We start from the raw sequence: 16,232 nt of genomic DNA, 5'->3' as shown, positions 1-16,232 counted from the left end.
CTCTGGGCTCCCTCTCCTGCTTGCTCTCTGTGGGCATAGCCCCTTTGGGAGGTCAGCAGAGGAGTGGGTGGGCGCCTCACCCGCGGGCAGGGCTGTGCTCATCTTGAGTACCGCCAGAAGGTTCTGGACATCACTGTGAATGCTCTGGGCTACGCCGGGGTACTGTAAAGGGAGAGGGGAGGGAAGGAAGGTGGAAGTCACTCCTCTGGGCTAGCAGGGTGCCTGCCTCGACCCTGCCCGGCCTCCCCTCTCACCTGGATCTTCACGGCCACCTCCGTCCCGTCCTTCAGCAGGCCCTGGTGCACCTGCCCAATTGAGGCAGCAGCAAAGGGCACCTCCTCCAAGAAGGCCACCTTGGCCTGCCAGTCCCTGCCAAGCTCCTCTTCAAGAACTCTCTGCGGGGAGTGGTCACAGCCGTCATCATCGCGGCAGAGTTCATTCCCCAGGCTGAGTGCTTTACATGTTGATAACCCCAGCACTCACCACATGCAGGGCCCTGGGCTAAGCTCTTAGCTGCCACCCCCTTTACAGATGAGGAAACTGAGGCTCAGAGAGAATTCCCTTGTGCAAGTGACTAGGCCCGCACTGGCAGACTGTGAGGCTCAGCCCAGCCTGTGTCCCCTGAACCTGGACTCCCTGGGCTGTTGTGGGGATTGCTATTATTTATAGTTAAGACTCGTAACAATCCTTTTTCCCTTTTTTTTTTTTTGAGACAGGGTCTCGCTCTGTAGCCCAGGCTGGAGTGCAGTGGCACGCTCACGGCTCACTGCAGCATCAACCTCCCCAGCTCAAGTCATCTTCCTGCCTCCTGAGTAGCTGGGACTACAGATACGTGCCACTGTGCCCAGTTAATTATTACTGTTATTATATTTAGTAGAGACAAGGTCTCACTGTGTTGCACAGGGTGGTCTGGAAGTCCTGAGCTCAAGCGATCCTCCAACCTCAGCCTCCCAAAGTGCTGGGATTACAGGCATGAGCCATCACACGTGGTCAACCATCCTTTATTATGCTCTTATGTGGTATTATTAACTCACAGTTAATGTGATCAAGAAGAGCTAAAATTCACAGTGGGCTTCCTGTGGGCCAGATCCTATTCAAAGTGGCCCAGAGAGAGTCAGTACCTGCCTGAGGCCACATGGTGAGTAAGCAGAACAGGGATGAGAGGGCAGGTGGGTGGCAGAATCCTGGATTCCATGCCTTACCCAGTTATTAGAACAGCTCATGTCCTGGGCACTTACTTGGTGCCAGGCACCGTGCCAACCTATTTACAGACACAATCTCCTTTAATTAAAAAAACAGTAATAATCACAGCTAACACCTGCATGTCAGTCATGGTGAATTGGGCCGTTCTCAGCGCTCTATGTAAACTGATTTATGTGACCCTATGATGTGGGTGTGGTTGTCACTATCACCATTTCCCAGGGAAGGGAACTGATGCCGAGAGGTCAGGCTGCTGTTCTCTCCTTTAATCACCACAGCAATGCTAGGAGGTGTGTACTTTGGTTATCCCCATTTTACAGTTGGAGAAAGTGAGGCTCAGAGGAGGGGAGTGAGGCAGTGAAGCCAGGAGGGTCAGGCAGGTTGGAGGAGATGGAGCCTGCCTCCCTCACCGCCCTCCCCCACCAGGCACTCACCAGCATCTGCCAGCGGGGCATGAAGTCGGCGCTCTGGCGGACCCGCTCGAAGATGCGCTGCAGCTGAGGGCTGATGAAGCTGTTGTCTTGGGAGACAGTGGAACAAGGGGGGCGGTAAGTGAAGAGGTGAGGAGGGACCCCCATGTGAGTATCTGAAGTTGGGGCCTGTCGGTGGGTAGGGCTGGGGTGGAAGTGAGGTCAGGGGTCAGGGGTCGAGGATCATGCTGTACCCTGGATGCTGAGCATCTGGCCAACCTTGAGGGCAGCCCCTCGAACTGTACATAAGGTCTGCACAATCCGCTCGGCATTGGCCTCCGACAGGAAGGGGCTGGAGTCCAGTCCAGAACCACCCTCTGGGGAGAGAACAACCATTAGAATTACAACCACAAATATCATCACTGCGGCCCACGCCTGTAGTCCCAGCACATTGGGAGACCAAGGCAGGATGAATGCAGGAGTTTGACACCAGCCTGGGCAATAATGACATCCTTTTTCTATTAAAAAAATATATATATAAAAAAATATATATCTTCTGCACACCAACAGGAATGGCTAAAATGAAATAGAGGCCAGGCTCGTTGGCTCACGCCTGTAATCCCAACACTTTGGAAGGCCAACGCAGGAGGATAGCTTGAGTCCAGGAGTTCCAGACCAGCCTGGACAATAAAGCAAGACCCTGTCTCTGGGTGTATGGTGGCATGTGCCTGTAGTCCCACCTACTCAGGAGGCTGAGGCAGGAGGATTGCTTGAGCCCAGGAGGTTGAGGCTGCAGTGAGCTGTGATCCCACCACTGCACTTCAGCCTGAGCAACCAAGCAAGACCCTGTCTTGAAAAAATAAAAGAAAGAGAAATAAACATAAATTAAAACAAATTGCAGGAGAGTCAAAGAGTAACTACTACAGTATTGAATCGGTGAGCTACCACTACATGCAACAGCCCAGGCGGGTCTCAAAAATGTAATGCTGAGTGAAAGCAGCCGGGTGCGTGAAATCATCACCCAGTTAGGCTGATATAAAGAGCAAAACAAGGCCAAACATATCCAGGGTCCAGGAGCCAAGACAGAGGTCCCCCTTGGTGAGGGGAGTGACCAGGTAGGGACGTGAGAAGGGCAACGATTCTCAAAATGTGGGCCGGGGGCCTCTGAGGGTCCCTGAGACCGTTCAGAGGGGTCTGAGAGATCAAACTATTTTCATCATAACATTAAGATGTTATTTTCTCTTTTCTGCTCTCATGTCTCTAAGAACATTCACTGGAGTTCTCCAGAGGCTCCAGGACATGTGAGGACATCATCAGGCTGACAGCTGATGGAATGTGTACGTGTGTACTCTTGTATTTTAAAAATATCTCTGTATTTTTTTGTGTTTTTGAGACAGTGTCTCATGCTATCACCCAGGCTGGAGTGCAGCGGTGCAATCATGGCTTATTGCAACCTCCTGGGCCCAAGTGATCCTCCTGCCTCAACCTCTTGAGTAGCTGGCTATAGGTGTGCACCACCATGCCTGGCTAATATTTTTACTTTCTGTAAAAATGGGGCCTCGCTATGTCACTCAGATTGGTCTCAAATTCCTGACCTCAAGAGATCCTGCTGCCCCAGCTTCCCAAAGTGTTGGGATTACAGGTGTAAGCCACCGCACTTGACCTAAAAATTTCTCAGTTTTAATCTCTAATATGGTAAACATCAATAACTATAACCCACATAAACAAGCTCTTTGGGGGCTCATTCTAACAGTTTTATTGAGAAATAATTCACATACTGTATAATTTGTCATTTAAATTATATAATTCAATGATCAGTAGTATATTCACAGAGTTGTGCAAGCATCACCAGAATCAATTTTAGGACAGTTATACCACCCAAAAAAGAAACCTGGCTGGGAGTGGTGGCTCATGCCTGTAATCCCAGCACTTTGGGATGTCGAAGCGGGAAGATCACTTGAGCTCATGAGTTTGAGACCAGCCTGGGCAAAGTGGTAAAACTCTGTCTCTATAAAAAATACAAAAATTAGCCAGACATGGTGGTGCACGCCTATAGTCCCAGCTACTCAGGAGGCTGAGGCAGGAGGATCACTTGGACCCAGGAGGTAGAGGTTATAGTGAGCTGTGATCCTGCCACTGCACTCCAGCCTGGGTGATAGAGTGAGACCTTGTCTCAAAAAAAGAAAAAAAGAAAAAAAAAAAGGAAACCCTATACCCATTAGCAGTCACGCCTCATTTTCCCCAATCTCCCCAGGCCTTGACAACCACTAATCTACTTTATGTCCCTACAGATTTTCCTATTTTGTACATTTCATATTAATGGAATCATTCAATATATGGTTTTTCTGTGTGTGGCTGCTTTCACTTAGTGCTTTTTTTTCTTTTTTGAAACAGTGTCTCGCTCTGTCTCCAAGGCTGGAGTACAATGGCACGATCTCGGTTCACTACGACCTCCACCTCCCAGCGTCAGTCCCCCAAGTAGCTGGGGTTACAGGCGCCCACCACCACACCCAGCTAAGTTTTTGTATTTTTAGTAGAGTCAGGATTTCGCCATATTGGCCAGGCTGGTCTTGAACTACTGACCTTAGGTGATCCACCCGCCTCGGCCTTCCAAAGTGCTGGGATTACAGGCGTGAGCCACTGCGCCTGGCCTCACTTAGTGTTTTCAAGATTCATCTATACTGGAGCATGTGTCAGCCCTTCATTCCTTTTTATGGCTGGATAATATTCCATCGTATGCATATCACATTTTATTCATCCATTCATCAGTTTTAAGGGTATGCAGGGATCCTGAGTCCAAGCAGTTTGCGAGCTGCTGTTCTAGGGTTTCTTGCTGTGGGTACGGACACATCTACTTGGTGAAAATGCACCAAGCCATACACTTACCAGGTATGTGTACCTGGGTTTATATGCAAATTACATTTCAGCTTTGGCAGAGCAGTTTTTCTTTCTTTTTTTTTTTTGGAGGCGGAGTCTCGCTCTGTCGCCCAGGCTGGAGTGCAGTGGCCGGATCTCAGCTCACTGCAAGCTCCGCCTCCCGGGTTCCTGCCATTCTCCTGCCTCAGCCTCCGGAGTAGCTGGGACTACAGGCGTCCGCCACCTCGCCCGGCTAGTTTTTTGTATTTTTTAGTAGAGACGGGGTTTCACCGTGTTAGCCAGGATGGTCTTGATCTCCTGACCTCGTGATCCGCCCGTCTCGGCCTCCCAAAGTGCTGGGATTACAGGCTTGAGCCACCGCGCCCGGCCCAGTTTTTCTTTTTTTTAATATGAACACTTTATGAATTTGTGTGTCATCTTTGCACAGAGGCCATGCTAATCTTCTCTGTCTCATTTCAATTTTTATTTATATGTGATGCTGAAGCAAGCACAGCACCACAAAGCAATTCTTAGGCTTTTATTAATTTTGAAGGCCAGTTGTGGTGGCTCACAGCTGTAATCCCAGCACTTTAGGAGGCCAAGGTAAGAGGATCTCTTGAGCCCAGAAGTTCAAAGCTTCAGTGAGCCATGATTGCACCACTGCACTCCAGCCTGGGTGACAGCAAGACTCTATCTCTTAAAATTTGAAATAAAACAACATTTTATCGAGGTCATTATTGAGCTGTTCCAGGCAGAATCCTAAGTATCTTTGTGGATTCTCTGTCTGAATGCCCACAATCCCACCAGAAAGTAAGAATTATCAATCCTTTAATTTTCTTTCTTTTATTTTTTTTTTGGAGACGGAGTCTCGCTCTGTCGCCCAGGCTGGAGTGCAGTGGCTGGACCTCAGCTCACTGCAAGCTCCGCCTCCCGGGTTTACGCCATTCCCCTGCCTCAGCCTCCCGAGTGGCTGGGACTACAAGCGCCTGCCACCTCGCCCGGCTAGTTTTTTGTATTTTTTAGTAGAGACGGGGTTTCACCGTGTTAGCCAGGATGGTCTCGATCTCCTGACCTCGTGATCCGCCCGTCTCGGCCTCCCAAAGTGCTGGGATTACAGGCTTGAGCCACCGCACCCGGCCCAATCCTTTAATTTTCTTTCTTTTATTTTTTTTTTGGAGACGGAGTCTCGCTCTGTCGCCCAGGCTGGAGTGCAGTGGCTGGACCTCAGCTCACTGCAAGCTCCGCCTCCCGGGTTTACGCCATTCCCCTGCCTCAGCCTCCCGAGTGGCTGGGACTACAAGCGCCTGCCACCTCGCCCGGCTAGTTTTTTGTATTTTTTTAGTAGAGACGGGGTTTCACCGTGTTAGCCAGGATGGTCTCGATCTCCTGACCTCGTGATCCGCCCGTCTCGGCCTCCCAAAGTGCTGGGATTACAGGCTTGAGCCACCGCACCCGGCCCAATCCTTTAATTTTCAAGGTGAGAAAGCAAGAGACTCAGAGAGGTGCAGCATCTAGCCCTGCTCCAGGCAAAATCCTAAGTGTCTTTGTGGATTCTCTGGCTGAATGCCCACAATCACACCAGGAAGTAAGAACTATCAATCCTTTAATTTTCAAGGTGAGAAAGCAAGAGACTCAAAGAGGTGCAGCACCTAGCCCTGGGTCACACAGCATGGAAGTGGCAGAGTTGGGTGTAGACTCAGGCTGGTCCTACCCAAACCCTAATCCTCCACCTACCCTCAACTTTTTATTTTGAAAAAAATATCCAAGCTGGGTGTGGTGGCTCATGCCTGTAATCCCAGCACTTTGGGAGGCCGAGCAGGTAGGATCACTTGAGGCTAGGAGTTCCAGACCGGCCTGGGCAACACAGCAAAACCCTCTCTCTACAAAAAATACAAAAAATTAGCCAGGCGTGGTGACACGTGTCTATAATCCCAGCTACTCAGGAGGCTGAGGTGGGAGGATCACCTGAGCCCGGGGAAGTCAAGGCTGCAGTGAGCCGTGATCGTACCACTGAATTCCAGCCTGGGTGACACAGCAAGACCCTGCCTCAAAAAAAAAAAGAAAGAAAGAAAGAAAAAAATCCAAACAGAAAAGTCACATGTATGATATCATGAACACCTGCACACCCGCACACCCTCCACCTCGATTCAACATGGTACCATTCTGCTTCGTCTGCTTTATCTGTGCGTGTACCCACACACTTACTATTATTATTTTTTGCTGACCCACTTACATGTAGTTGCACTTAAGCTTTGCTAAGAATAAGGATACTCCCCTACACAATCACAGTACCATAATCACATGTAAGAAAATTAACACCAATTCCCTAAAATTTGCCATCCAGTCCATATTCAGATTTTCCATTTGTCCCCAAAAAGTCTTTCATGGCTGTATTTTCCAAAATGATATCCAATCATGGTTCAGACGCTCCATTTGTCAAATAATGTCTCCTTCGTCTCTTTTTAATCTAGAATATCCACCCCCACTTATTTCAAGACATTGACTTGTTGAGGGATCCTCCACCTACCCTCAGCTTTTTATTTTATTTTTTATAACCGCAAATGCTACACATCTAATTCCATCTCTGAAGTACACAGACCCTTGCTGACACTTCTATTTTCAGCTTTCCGCTCCTGCTCTGAGTTAGGAACTCCCAATGGCTTAAATTTTTTCTCAGATAATCTAATATATGGCCAGGCACAGTGGCTCATGCAATAATCCCAGCACTTTGGGAGGCTGAGGTGGGTGGATCACGAGGTCGGGAGTTTGAGACCAGCCTGGCCAACATGTCGAAACCGTCTCTACTAAAAATACAAAAAATTAACCAGGCGTGGTGGCATGGGCCTATAATCCCAGCTACTCAGGAGGCTGAGGCAGGAGAATCGCTTGAACCCAGGAGGTGGAGGTAGCAGTGAACTGAGACTGTGCCATCACACTCCAGCCTGAGTGACAGAGCGAGACTCCGTCTCAAAAAAAAAAAAAAAAAGAAATCTAATATGCTTCTCTTATTCATGACCCTGATAGTGGTTTAGGGTTGTTCAAAGCACTTCACAATGACTCTAAGAGGTGGGTAAATTATCATCACTTCCATCTTCCAGATGAGGAAACTGGAGCTCAGAGGGGTGAAGTCACTTGCCCCAGGTCACACAGCAAAGCCAGGATCTGAACCCAGGCAGTGTGGCTCACTCACCTGATTGCAGACGACCTCCTGGCAGGGACTTCTTAGCCATCTCGGCCAGCGCTCCCAGCCCCAAGCCCACAGCCAGTCCTGGAGGGAAAGAGAAAAACATGAGAGACCGTTTGCCTGGGCTGTCCCCCAGCCTAACCCACTCTCCTTTCCCAGTTTTTCTCCAAGAATGCTTGTCTCTCAACTCTTTTTTTTTTTTTTTTTTCTTTTATTTGAGATGGAGTCTTGCTCTGTCTCCCAGGCTGGAGTGCAGTGGCACAATCTTGGCTCACTGCAACCTCCACCTCCCAGGTTTAAGCGATTCTCCTGCCTCAGCCTCCCTACTAGCTGGGATTACAGGCATGCACCACCACACCTGGCTAAATTTTTTTTGTATTTTTAGTAGAGACGGGGTTTCACCATGTTGGCCAGGCTGGTCTCGAACTCCTGACCTCAGGTGATCCTGCCGCCTCGGCCTCCCAAAGTGCTGGGATTACAGGCGTGAGCCACCTCACCCGGTCTTGTCTCCCAATTTTTTGTATCTCTGTCTCCAAATCAGTCTCTGACTCTTCTTCCTGCACAGGGCTCCCTTTAAGGTGCAGCTTCCTCTTTCTTTAACCCTTTCTCCACGTCTCTGTCTCCCTCCCAGCAGTTCTCAGGCCTGGCTGCACATTCCAGTTACCAGAGGAGCTCCAGTAAATATAATGCCCAGACTCCGCTCCCGAAATTCTGATTAAATTGGCCTGAGACATGGGAATTTGTGCTTTGTTAAAAAGCACCTCAGATAATTCTAACGTGCAGCCAAGGTTAAGAAGGCCCCTCGGCCAGGCACAGTGGCTCATGCCTGTAATCCCAGAACTTTGGGAGGCCAAGGCGGACAGGTTACCTGAGGTCGTGAGTTCGAGACCAGCCTGGCCAACATGGAGAACCCCTGTCTCTACTAAATATACAAAATCAGCCGGGCACGGTGGCGCATGCCCATAATTCCAGCTACTCAGGAGGCTGAGGCAGGAGAATCACTTGAACCTGGGAGGTGGAGGTTGCAGTGAGCCGAGATCACACCTTTGCACTCCAACCTGGGCAACAAGAGCGAAACTCGGTCTCAAAAAAAAGAAGGCCCCAAAACAACTGTCCCAGGTCCCTTTGTCTTCTGGTGACTCTTCTTTCTCTGTCCACACCTCCTCTTCTTTTTCTTTTTAAAGACAGGGTCTCACTCTGTCACCCAGGCTGGAATGCAGGGGCACCATCACAGCTCAATGCAGCCTCAAATTCCTGGGCTCAAGTGATCCTCTTGCCTCAGCCTCCCGAGTAGCTGTGACCCCGTGTGCATACCACCACGCTCACCCAATTTTATATTGAGACACAGCCTCACTATGTTGCCCAGGCTGGTCTGGAACTCCTGAACTCACGTGATCCTCCTGCCTTGGCCTCCCAAAGTGCTGCGATTACAGGTGTGGGCTGCCAGGCTTAGCCTCTCCTTTTCTAAGCCAGTTATTTCTGCATCTCTTCCCTTCTCCCCATTTGTCCTATCTAGGTCTCTTTTTCTCTTTTCCTCCCTTCAATGTTATCTGTCCATCTCTGATTTCCTCTGCTACCTCTCCTCTTGCCCCTAAAGACATCTCAGGTCTCTCTCCTTTTGTTGTCACCATCTCTGTCAATTACCATACCTGGCAATTCCTGTGTCCTTTCTACATGTCAGAGGCTGTTCCCAGTGCCTTCTGTGCACTTACTAATTTTTGTCCTTACATGAGGTCTCCACCTTCATAAAATATATTTTACAGAAAAACTTTCATTTTACAGAAAAGGAAATTGAGGTTCAGATAAGTGAAGTAATTTGCCGACAGTCACGTCACAAAGCGAGGACATAGCAGAGTCATCCCTTGATCCCTGGGCAGCCTGGTGCCAAAGCTCTAACCAGTGCCTTCCACTACCTCTGCAGACTGTGAATCAATCAATCAATCTATCTATCTATCTATGTATATATATATATATATATATATATATTTTTTTTTTTTTTTTTTTTTTTTTTTGAGATGGAGTTTCACTCTTGTTGCCCAGGCTGGAGTGCAATGGCACGATCTCAATTCACCGCAATGTCTACCTCCTGGGTTCAAGTGAGTGAATCTATATTTTTAAAACCTGAACCAGGCCGGCCGCGGTAGCTCACACCTATACTCCCAGCACTTTGGGAGGCTTAGGCAGGTGGATCATGAGATCATGAGTTTGAGACCAGCCTGACCAACATGGTGAAACCCCGTCTCTACTAAAAACACAAAAATTAGGCTGGGCGCGGTGGCTCAAGCCTGTAATCCCAGCACTTTGGGAGGCCGAGACGGGCGGATCACGAGGTCAGGAGATCAAGACCATCCTGGCTAACACGGTGAAACCCCGTCTCTACTAAAAATACAAAAAAAAAACTAGCTGGGCGAGGTGGCGGGCGCCTGCAGTCCCAGCTACTTGGGAGGCTGAGGCAGGAGAATGGCGGGAACCCAGGAGGTGGAGCTTGCAGTGAGCTGAGATCTGGCCACTGCACTCCAGCCCGGGCGACAGAGCAAGACTCCGTCTCAAAAAAAAAAAAAAATTAGCAGCCAGGTGCAGTGGCTCATGTCTGTAATCCTGGCACTTTGGGAGGCCAAGGCGGGCAGATCACGAGGTCAGGAGATCGAGAACATCCTGGCCAATATGGTGAAACCCCATCTCTACTAAATACAAAAAAAAAATACAAAAAAAAAAACAAACAAGTTGGGAGTGGTGGCATGCACCTGTAACCCCCACTACTTGGGAGGCTGAGCCAGGAGAATTGCTTGAACCCAGGAGGTGGAGGTTGCAGTGAGCTGAGATCACACCACTGCACTCCAGCCTGGGTGACAGAGCAAGACTCTGTCTCAAAAAACAAAAACTTGAACCATGATCAGCAGTAAAGAAGACATTTACATTATAACCAGTGCAGACCAAGGTATATGTTTCATGAAACAAGCCTTTCCCCTGCTCTACAGGTGCACACATATTTTCTGTCCTATTCTTCTTTTTAAATGCTGGTTGCAACCCACTAAATTATTTCATGTGACCTGCATGACATCCGGCTCTGTAACCCAAAGTCAAGTTACCTCCCCTCTGTTAGCCTCAATGTCCTCATGTACAGAATATAAATAAACACTCATTGATTCAGTGCAGCATGTGTGTATATGGGGCACTGCACCTTACAGGTTCTCAGTAAATGTTATTATGGCCGGGAGCAGTTCATGCATAGAACCCCAGCACTTGGGGAGGCCGAGGCAGGAGGATCGCTTGAGACCAGGAGTTTAAGACCAACTTGGGCAACATCGGGAGACCCAATCTCTACAAAAAAAAATTTTTTTTTAAATTACCCGGGCCAGGCACAGTGGCTTACCGGGCAGGGTGGCTCATGCTTGTAATCCCAACACTTTGGAAGGCTGAGGTGGGTGGATCACTTGAGGTCAGGAGTTCGAGACCAGCCTGGCCAACACGGTGAAATCCCATCTCTACTAAAAGTACAAAAATTAGTCAGGCGGCCGGGCGTGGTGGCTCACGCCTGTAATCCCAGCACCTGGGGAGGCCGAGGCAGGCAGATCACAAAGTGAGGACCTAGCAGAGTCATCCCTTGATCCCTGGGCAGCCTGGTGCCAAAGCTCTACCACTGCCTGACGAACATGGTGAAACCCCGTCTCTACTAAAAATACAAAAATTAGCGGGGCGTGGTGGACGTGTGCCTGTAATCCCAGCTATTCAGGAGGCTGAGGCAAGAGAATCGGCTTGAACCTGGGAGGTGGAGGTTGCAGTGAGCTGAGATGGTGCCACTGTACTCCAGCCTGGGTGACAGAGGGAGACTTCGTCTCAAAAAAAGAACAAAAAATAAAAAACAAATAACCAGGCATGGTGGCGGGCACCTGTAATTCCAGCTACTCAGGAGGCTGTGGCAGGAGAATTGCTTGAATGTGGGAGGCAGAGGTTGCAGTGAGCCAAGATGGCACCACTGCACTCCAGCCTGGGCAACAGAGCGAGATTGTCTCAGGAAAAAAAAAAAGTCCCCGGGCATGATGGTGCACAAGTGTGGTCCCAGCTACTCAGGAGGCTGAGGCGAGATAATTGCTTGAACCCAGGAGTTTGAGGCTGCAGTGATTGCGCCACTGCACTCCAGCTTGGGTGACAAAATGAGACTCTGTCTCAGAAAAAAAAGGAAATCATCATTTACGTTCCTCTCAATTTCTCTTGGCTTTGCAGGCCCCTGCCTTTGTCTCTCTTTCTCTTTCTCTCTCTCTTTCCTGTCTCTGATTCATCCTCTCCCTTGCTTCAATCTGTAAATGTTGCCTCTTCTAATTGAGGTCACACAAAGATCCCCCAAAGTCACACCTACCCCCAAAGTTGGCCAAGCGGCTGATGCGGGAGGCAGGCACCTTGCGTTCTCGAGAGCGGTCACTCAGCTGGGAAATGGGGACAAGGTCTGAGTGTGGGAAAGTGGACATCCTCCCCAGAGAGTGCAGCCACCCTCCCACCACACCCTTCCCCAAGCTCACGGGGCCAGCAGTTTTCGTGGGGTGTTGCTGGGTGGGTGGGGGTAATGATACCTGGAGCCGGGGTGTCTTCCTGGGACGGGCCTCCCGTGCCCTGCGAATGTCCTCCTCACCCAGGCCTCTCCCAGGCCCACCCTGGTAAAACTTTTGGGCCCAAGAACCTCCACATGGCCCCTGCAAGAGACATACTTTGATTAGGAGGGGAGGACATGGGATCACCTGGCCCTTCTGGGCCCCTGCTGTCCTTTTACTCTACGAAGTCTCCCTCAGCCTCTTCCCCTTGAGGACCTGCTCCCCAGCCTCTTACCCAGTGGTGGGGCCCAGGCCCCAGGGCCCCACAAGGCCGACCAACAGTCTGGCCCAGCTGTCCACCGGTCCCCCGAAGTAGGCCCCCCACCTTCAGCCACATTGCCTGGAGGAGAAGAGGAGGGATTATTCAGGTGGGAGTTGCCTGGCTTCTTGGCCAGGCCCCCATGTTCCTCTGTGTCCACCTTCTCTGATTTCCACCCACCAAATACTTCCTCCACTATTAATAGATTCCCACAGTTTCTCCTGGTTCTCCCCTGGTTGCTAAGAACCCTTAGCTCTTCCTGCGCGCCTCCCAAAACCCACTTTCCCCCTCTCCCAACCCTCGCCGTTGCTAGGGTCCTCCCCCGTTTCTAGACACCCACAGTTCCTCAGGGGCTACCTCTCCACTTCTCTGACACCCCCTTCGTTGCTATGCACTGCCTTCCCCTCTGTTGGCCCTATAGGCACCCGCAATTCCTCTGGTGTCCCCCCGCCCGATCCCCACCCCGTTACTGGGCACCTCCCCCCGTTGCTAAGCACCCACTGCTGTCAGCCTCGGATTCCGCAACTTGCTGGGGGCCTCCTGTGCTTCCGGGAGCCTCAGCATGCCCGCCCCCTTCCGCCAGCCAACCAACGGCGCGGCAGCAACTCGCTGACTGGCACGGAGTTTCCCCATCTGTGCGCAGGGGAACCGGCCAGGAGCGAGGCCCGAGCGTTGGAGTCGGGAATTAGGGTGGGCGTCCGGGGGCCCACCTTTGGGGATTGCTGAGGCATCGCGGGAGCGCAAGAGTGCCCTGTCTGCCCTTCCACTCACTCCAAAGTGCCTTGTACGCGACAGACCCTTCCGTTCCCTACACTATCTTTCCTGCAAAGTCTCCCTTACAAACCTGACGCCTCTCTTCTGCACGAACATCTTGCCAACCCCCCTTCTTATTTTTACCCCTGGCAGGCTCAACACATCTCCTATGAATACACATTCTTCCCAGCAAACATTTCCCTTGCACATGGAGCCCCTCCACTTTGCACAAACACCCACATTCTGGCACCCAACCTCCTTCCTTGCGCATATAAACCCCTTGCCTTGCTTGCCAACTGTTTCCCGCTCACGCCTTCAACTCTTTCGTGTACATACCCCCCCCTACACACTTGCACACTGAGTCTCTGTTCCCTCACACAGCCTGCTCTCTCTGCTCCCCGCCCACCTGCGGGATGGTGCGACTGGGAGCCCTCTGCTTCCTGTAGGCCTGACATTTCCCAGAACACACTCAGCCAAGATTCCCAGTGCTGAGTCAGGAACCTTGGCATCCCAGAAAACCAGCTCCCATCCTTATCTGTGTGTGTGTGTGTGTGTGTGTGTGTGTGTGCGCGCGCGCGCGCCTTGGAAAGCCTGCTCTCCCCACAACAGGCTGACTCACCCACTTCTCACGGTCTGGAATAGAAGCAGCTGGTTGGGGCATCTTTCCCACCACTGGGAGAGGTAGGGATGCCGATGCTTCCCCCACAGAACCCAGCTGTCCCAACCCCTCTTGTCGGGAATCAGGCCTCTTTGTCTCTATTCCCGTACTGTGTAACCTCAGAAAAGCCCTCATCCCTCTCTGAACTTCTCCTTCCCAACCTGTATGATGTACTGGGTGGGCTCCTGCCTTTGACTTCTCATTGGTCTGTGAAGAGGTGACTCATTTTAGAGCCTTGGACCTGTACCCAGTGTCTCCCCCAGCTGATTCAATTTCAAGACAATCCACCTCCTGTCCCCCTTCAGACGTGAAGGGCTGACTCAGGAGCTGGGTGGCAGCTCAGCCTCAGGGGCAAAATATATCAAAATCACCTAGGACAATAAATAATCCCACTGGACTACAACTGACAGTGCCAGGCCTGGGGCCACATGCTTCACATATATGAGATCATATAGCCCCGTAGCTGCAAACAAAGGGTAGAGGCCGGCGGATCTCTGAGCCTCCGTCCTCATGTGTAAAATGGAGCCGTGGCATCCCTATTGTTCAGTCTTGGAGAATGACCTGAAATCGTGTCAGGGTCTGATACAGAAGAAGTGCTCTATACATGAGAGAGATTTCTCACGGAAAATTAAATGGAGCGTAAGTCATTTGCTCAGGGTAGCGGAGCTGGGAACTGGCAGAGGAAGGTCTCGAACCCACACCCGTGGGATCTCCAAGTCTTTGAAAGTTTGTCCCGCCCCTGCGTGAAGAATGGGCGCAGGGCTGACCTCGTCACCGGGGGTTTTAGGGAAGGTTGAACTTGTCATTCAACCGTGTAGGGAGGGTGGATTAGTCACAGGGGTGGAGGGAAGGAGCCCACTGGCGCGCCACCAGGACCCCAGTGCCCTAGATGCATACCTGGTCGCGCTTCGGACGCTCAGAGGCAAACCCCCTCCCCTTGGGAGGCGGAGTCAGACGAGGCTCCGTCTCGTTCCGTTGCGCCACGTCCGGTGGGGCGGGGCTTCGGGGCTTTCCCCTGTAAGGGGAGTATCGGTTAACCCTTGCGCAGCGGGGCGGGCTGGAGCTCCGCGGGCCGGAACCCGAGAGTCGGGGCTCCCAAGCCACACCCCTCGCGGGATTTAAAGGGATAGGAGTGGCCGGTTCGGCCGAAGCCCGAACCGAAGGAGCGGGCATGAGGCGCTGCCCGTGCCGTGGGAGCCTGAGCGAGGCGGAGGCCGGGGCGCTGCCCGTGGCGGCCCGCGTGGGACTAGAGGCGCCGCGAGGAGGACGGCGGCGGCAGCCGGGACAGCAGCGACCTGGGCCCGGCGCAGGGGCCCCGGCGGGGCGGCCGGAGGGGGGCGGGCCCTGGGCCCGGACAGAGGGGTCCAACCTCCACAGCGAGCCTGAGAGGGCCGGCCTCGGGCCTGCGCCGGGGACAGAGAGTTCGCAGACAGAATTCTGGACAGACGGACAGACTGAGCCCTCGGCAGCTGGCCTTGGAGTAGAGACCGAGAGGCCCAAGCGAAAGACGGAGCCAGACAGGTCCAGCCTCCGGACGCATCCAGAAAGGAGCTGGTCAGAGCTGGAGACGACCTGTCCTTGGACGGAGACTGGGACAGATGGCCTTTGGACTGATCCGCGCAGGTCCGACCTCCAGTTTCAGCCCGAGGAGGCCAGCCCCTGGACACAGCCAGGGGTTGATAGGCCCTGGACAGAGCTGGAAACACATGGGTCACAGACTCAGCCAGAGAGGGTCAAGTCCTGGGCTGATAACCTCTGGACCCACCAGAACAGTTCCAACCTCCAGACTCACCCAGAAGGAGGCTGTCCCTCAAAAGAGCCTAGTGCTGATGGCTCCTGGAAAGAATTGTACACTGATGGCTCCAGGACACAACAGGATATTGAAGGTCCCTGGACAGAGCCGTACACTGATGGCTCCCAGAAAAAACAGGATACTGAAACAGCCAGGAAACAGCCTGGCACTGGTGGTTTCCAAACGCAGCAGGATACTGATGGCTCCTGGACACAACCTAGCACTGATGGTTCCCAGACAGCACCTGGGACAGACTGCCTCTTGGGAGAGCCTGAGGATGGCCCATTAGAGGAACCAGAACCTGGGGAATTGGTGACTCACCTGTACTCTCACCTGAAGTGTAGCCCTCTGTGCCCTGTGCCCCGCCTCATCATCACCCCTGAGACCCCAGAGCCTGAGGCCCAATCAGTGGGACCCCCCTCCCGGGTTGAGGGGGGCAGTGGCGGCTTCTCCTCTGCCTCTTCTTTCGACGAGTCTGAGGATGACGTGGTGGCCGGGGGCGGAGGTGCCAGCGATCCCGAGGACAGGTCTGGG

General features: G+C 51.9%; 2 protein-coding genes and 1 non-coding gene across 9 annotated transcripts in view; 1 reads left to right on the top strand and 2 right to left on the bottom strand.

Moving 5' to 3' along the window:
* The window catches only part of COQ8B (coenzyme Q8B), a 27,653-nt gene extending 12,544 nt beyond the window's left edge, over window positions 1-15,109 (bottom strand). Inside the window, exons 1-9 of one of the 6 annotated variants that reach the window (XM_033224916.1) lie at window positions 14,804-15,109; window positions 12,472-12,576; window positions 12,219-12,338; window positions 12,008-12,074; window positions 7,657-7,734; window positions 1,865-1,987; window positions 1,635-1,720; window positions 255-395; window positions 81-162 (exon numbers count right to left, since the gene is read on the bottom strand). In XM_033224916.1, the coding sequence (XP_033080807.1) occupies window positions 81-162; window positions 255-395; window positions 1,635-1,720; window positions 1,865-1,987; window positions 7,657-7,734; window positions 12,008-12,074; window positions 12,219-12,338; window positions 12,472-12,576; window positions 14,804-15,079 (1,078 nt within the window). In that variant the 5' untranslated portion in view covers window positions 15,080-15,109. The other 5 variants (XM_033224922.1, XM_033224917.1, XM_033224920.1 and 2 more) reach the window with 5 other exon arrangements.
* LOC117093995 lies at window positions 4,870-4,978 on the bottom strand. The gene has a single exon (XR_004441336.1). It is a non-coding gene; the product is annotated as a U6 spliceosomal RNA (small nuclear RNA).
* ITPKC (inositol-trisphosphate 3-kinase C) overlaps window positions 14,933-16,232 on the top strand; it is a 28,029-nt gene continuing 26,729 nt past the window's right edge. For both annotated transcript variants that reach the window (XM_033224915.1, XM_033224914.1), the window contains exon 1: window positions 14,933-16,232. In XM_033224915.1, coding sequence (XP_033080806.1) covers window positions 15,078-16,232 — 1,155 coding nt within the window. In that variant the 5' untranslated portion in view covers window positions 14,933-15,077.

Source organism: Trachypithecus francoisi, unplaced genomic scaffold (assembly GCF_009764315.1).
Source record: "Trachypithecus francoisi isolate TF-2019V2 unplaced genomic scaffold, Tfra_2.0 Lachesis_group12, whole genome shotgun sequence".
In the NCBI taxonomy this organism is placed as follows: Eukaryota; Metazoa; Chordata; class Mammalia; order Primates; family Cercopithecidae; genus Trachypithecus; species Trachypithecus francoisi.
Note: the sequence above shows the minus strand (reverse complement) of the source record. Positions and strands in the feature narration are given on the sequence as shown.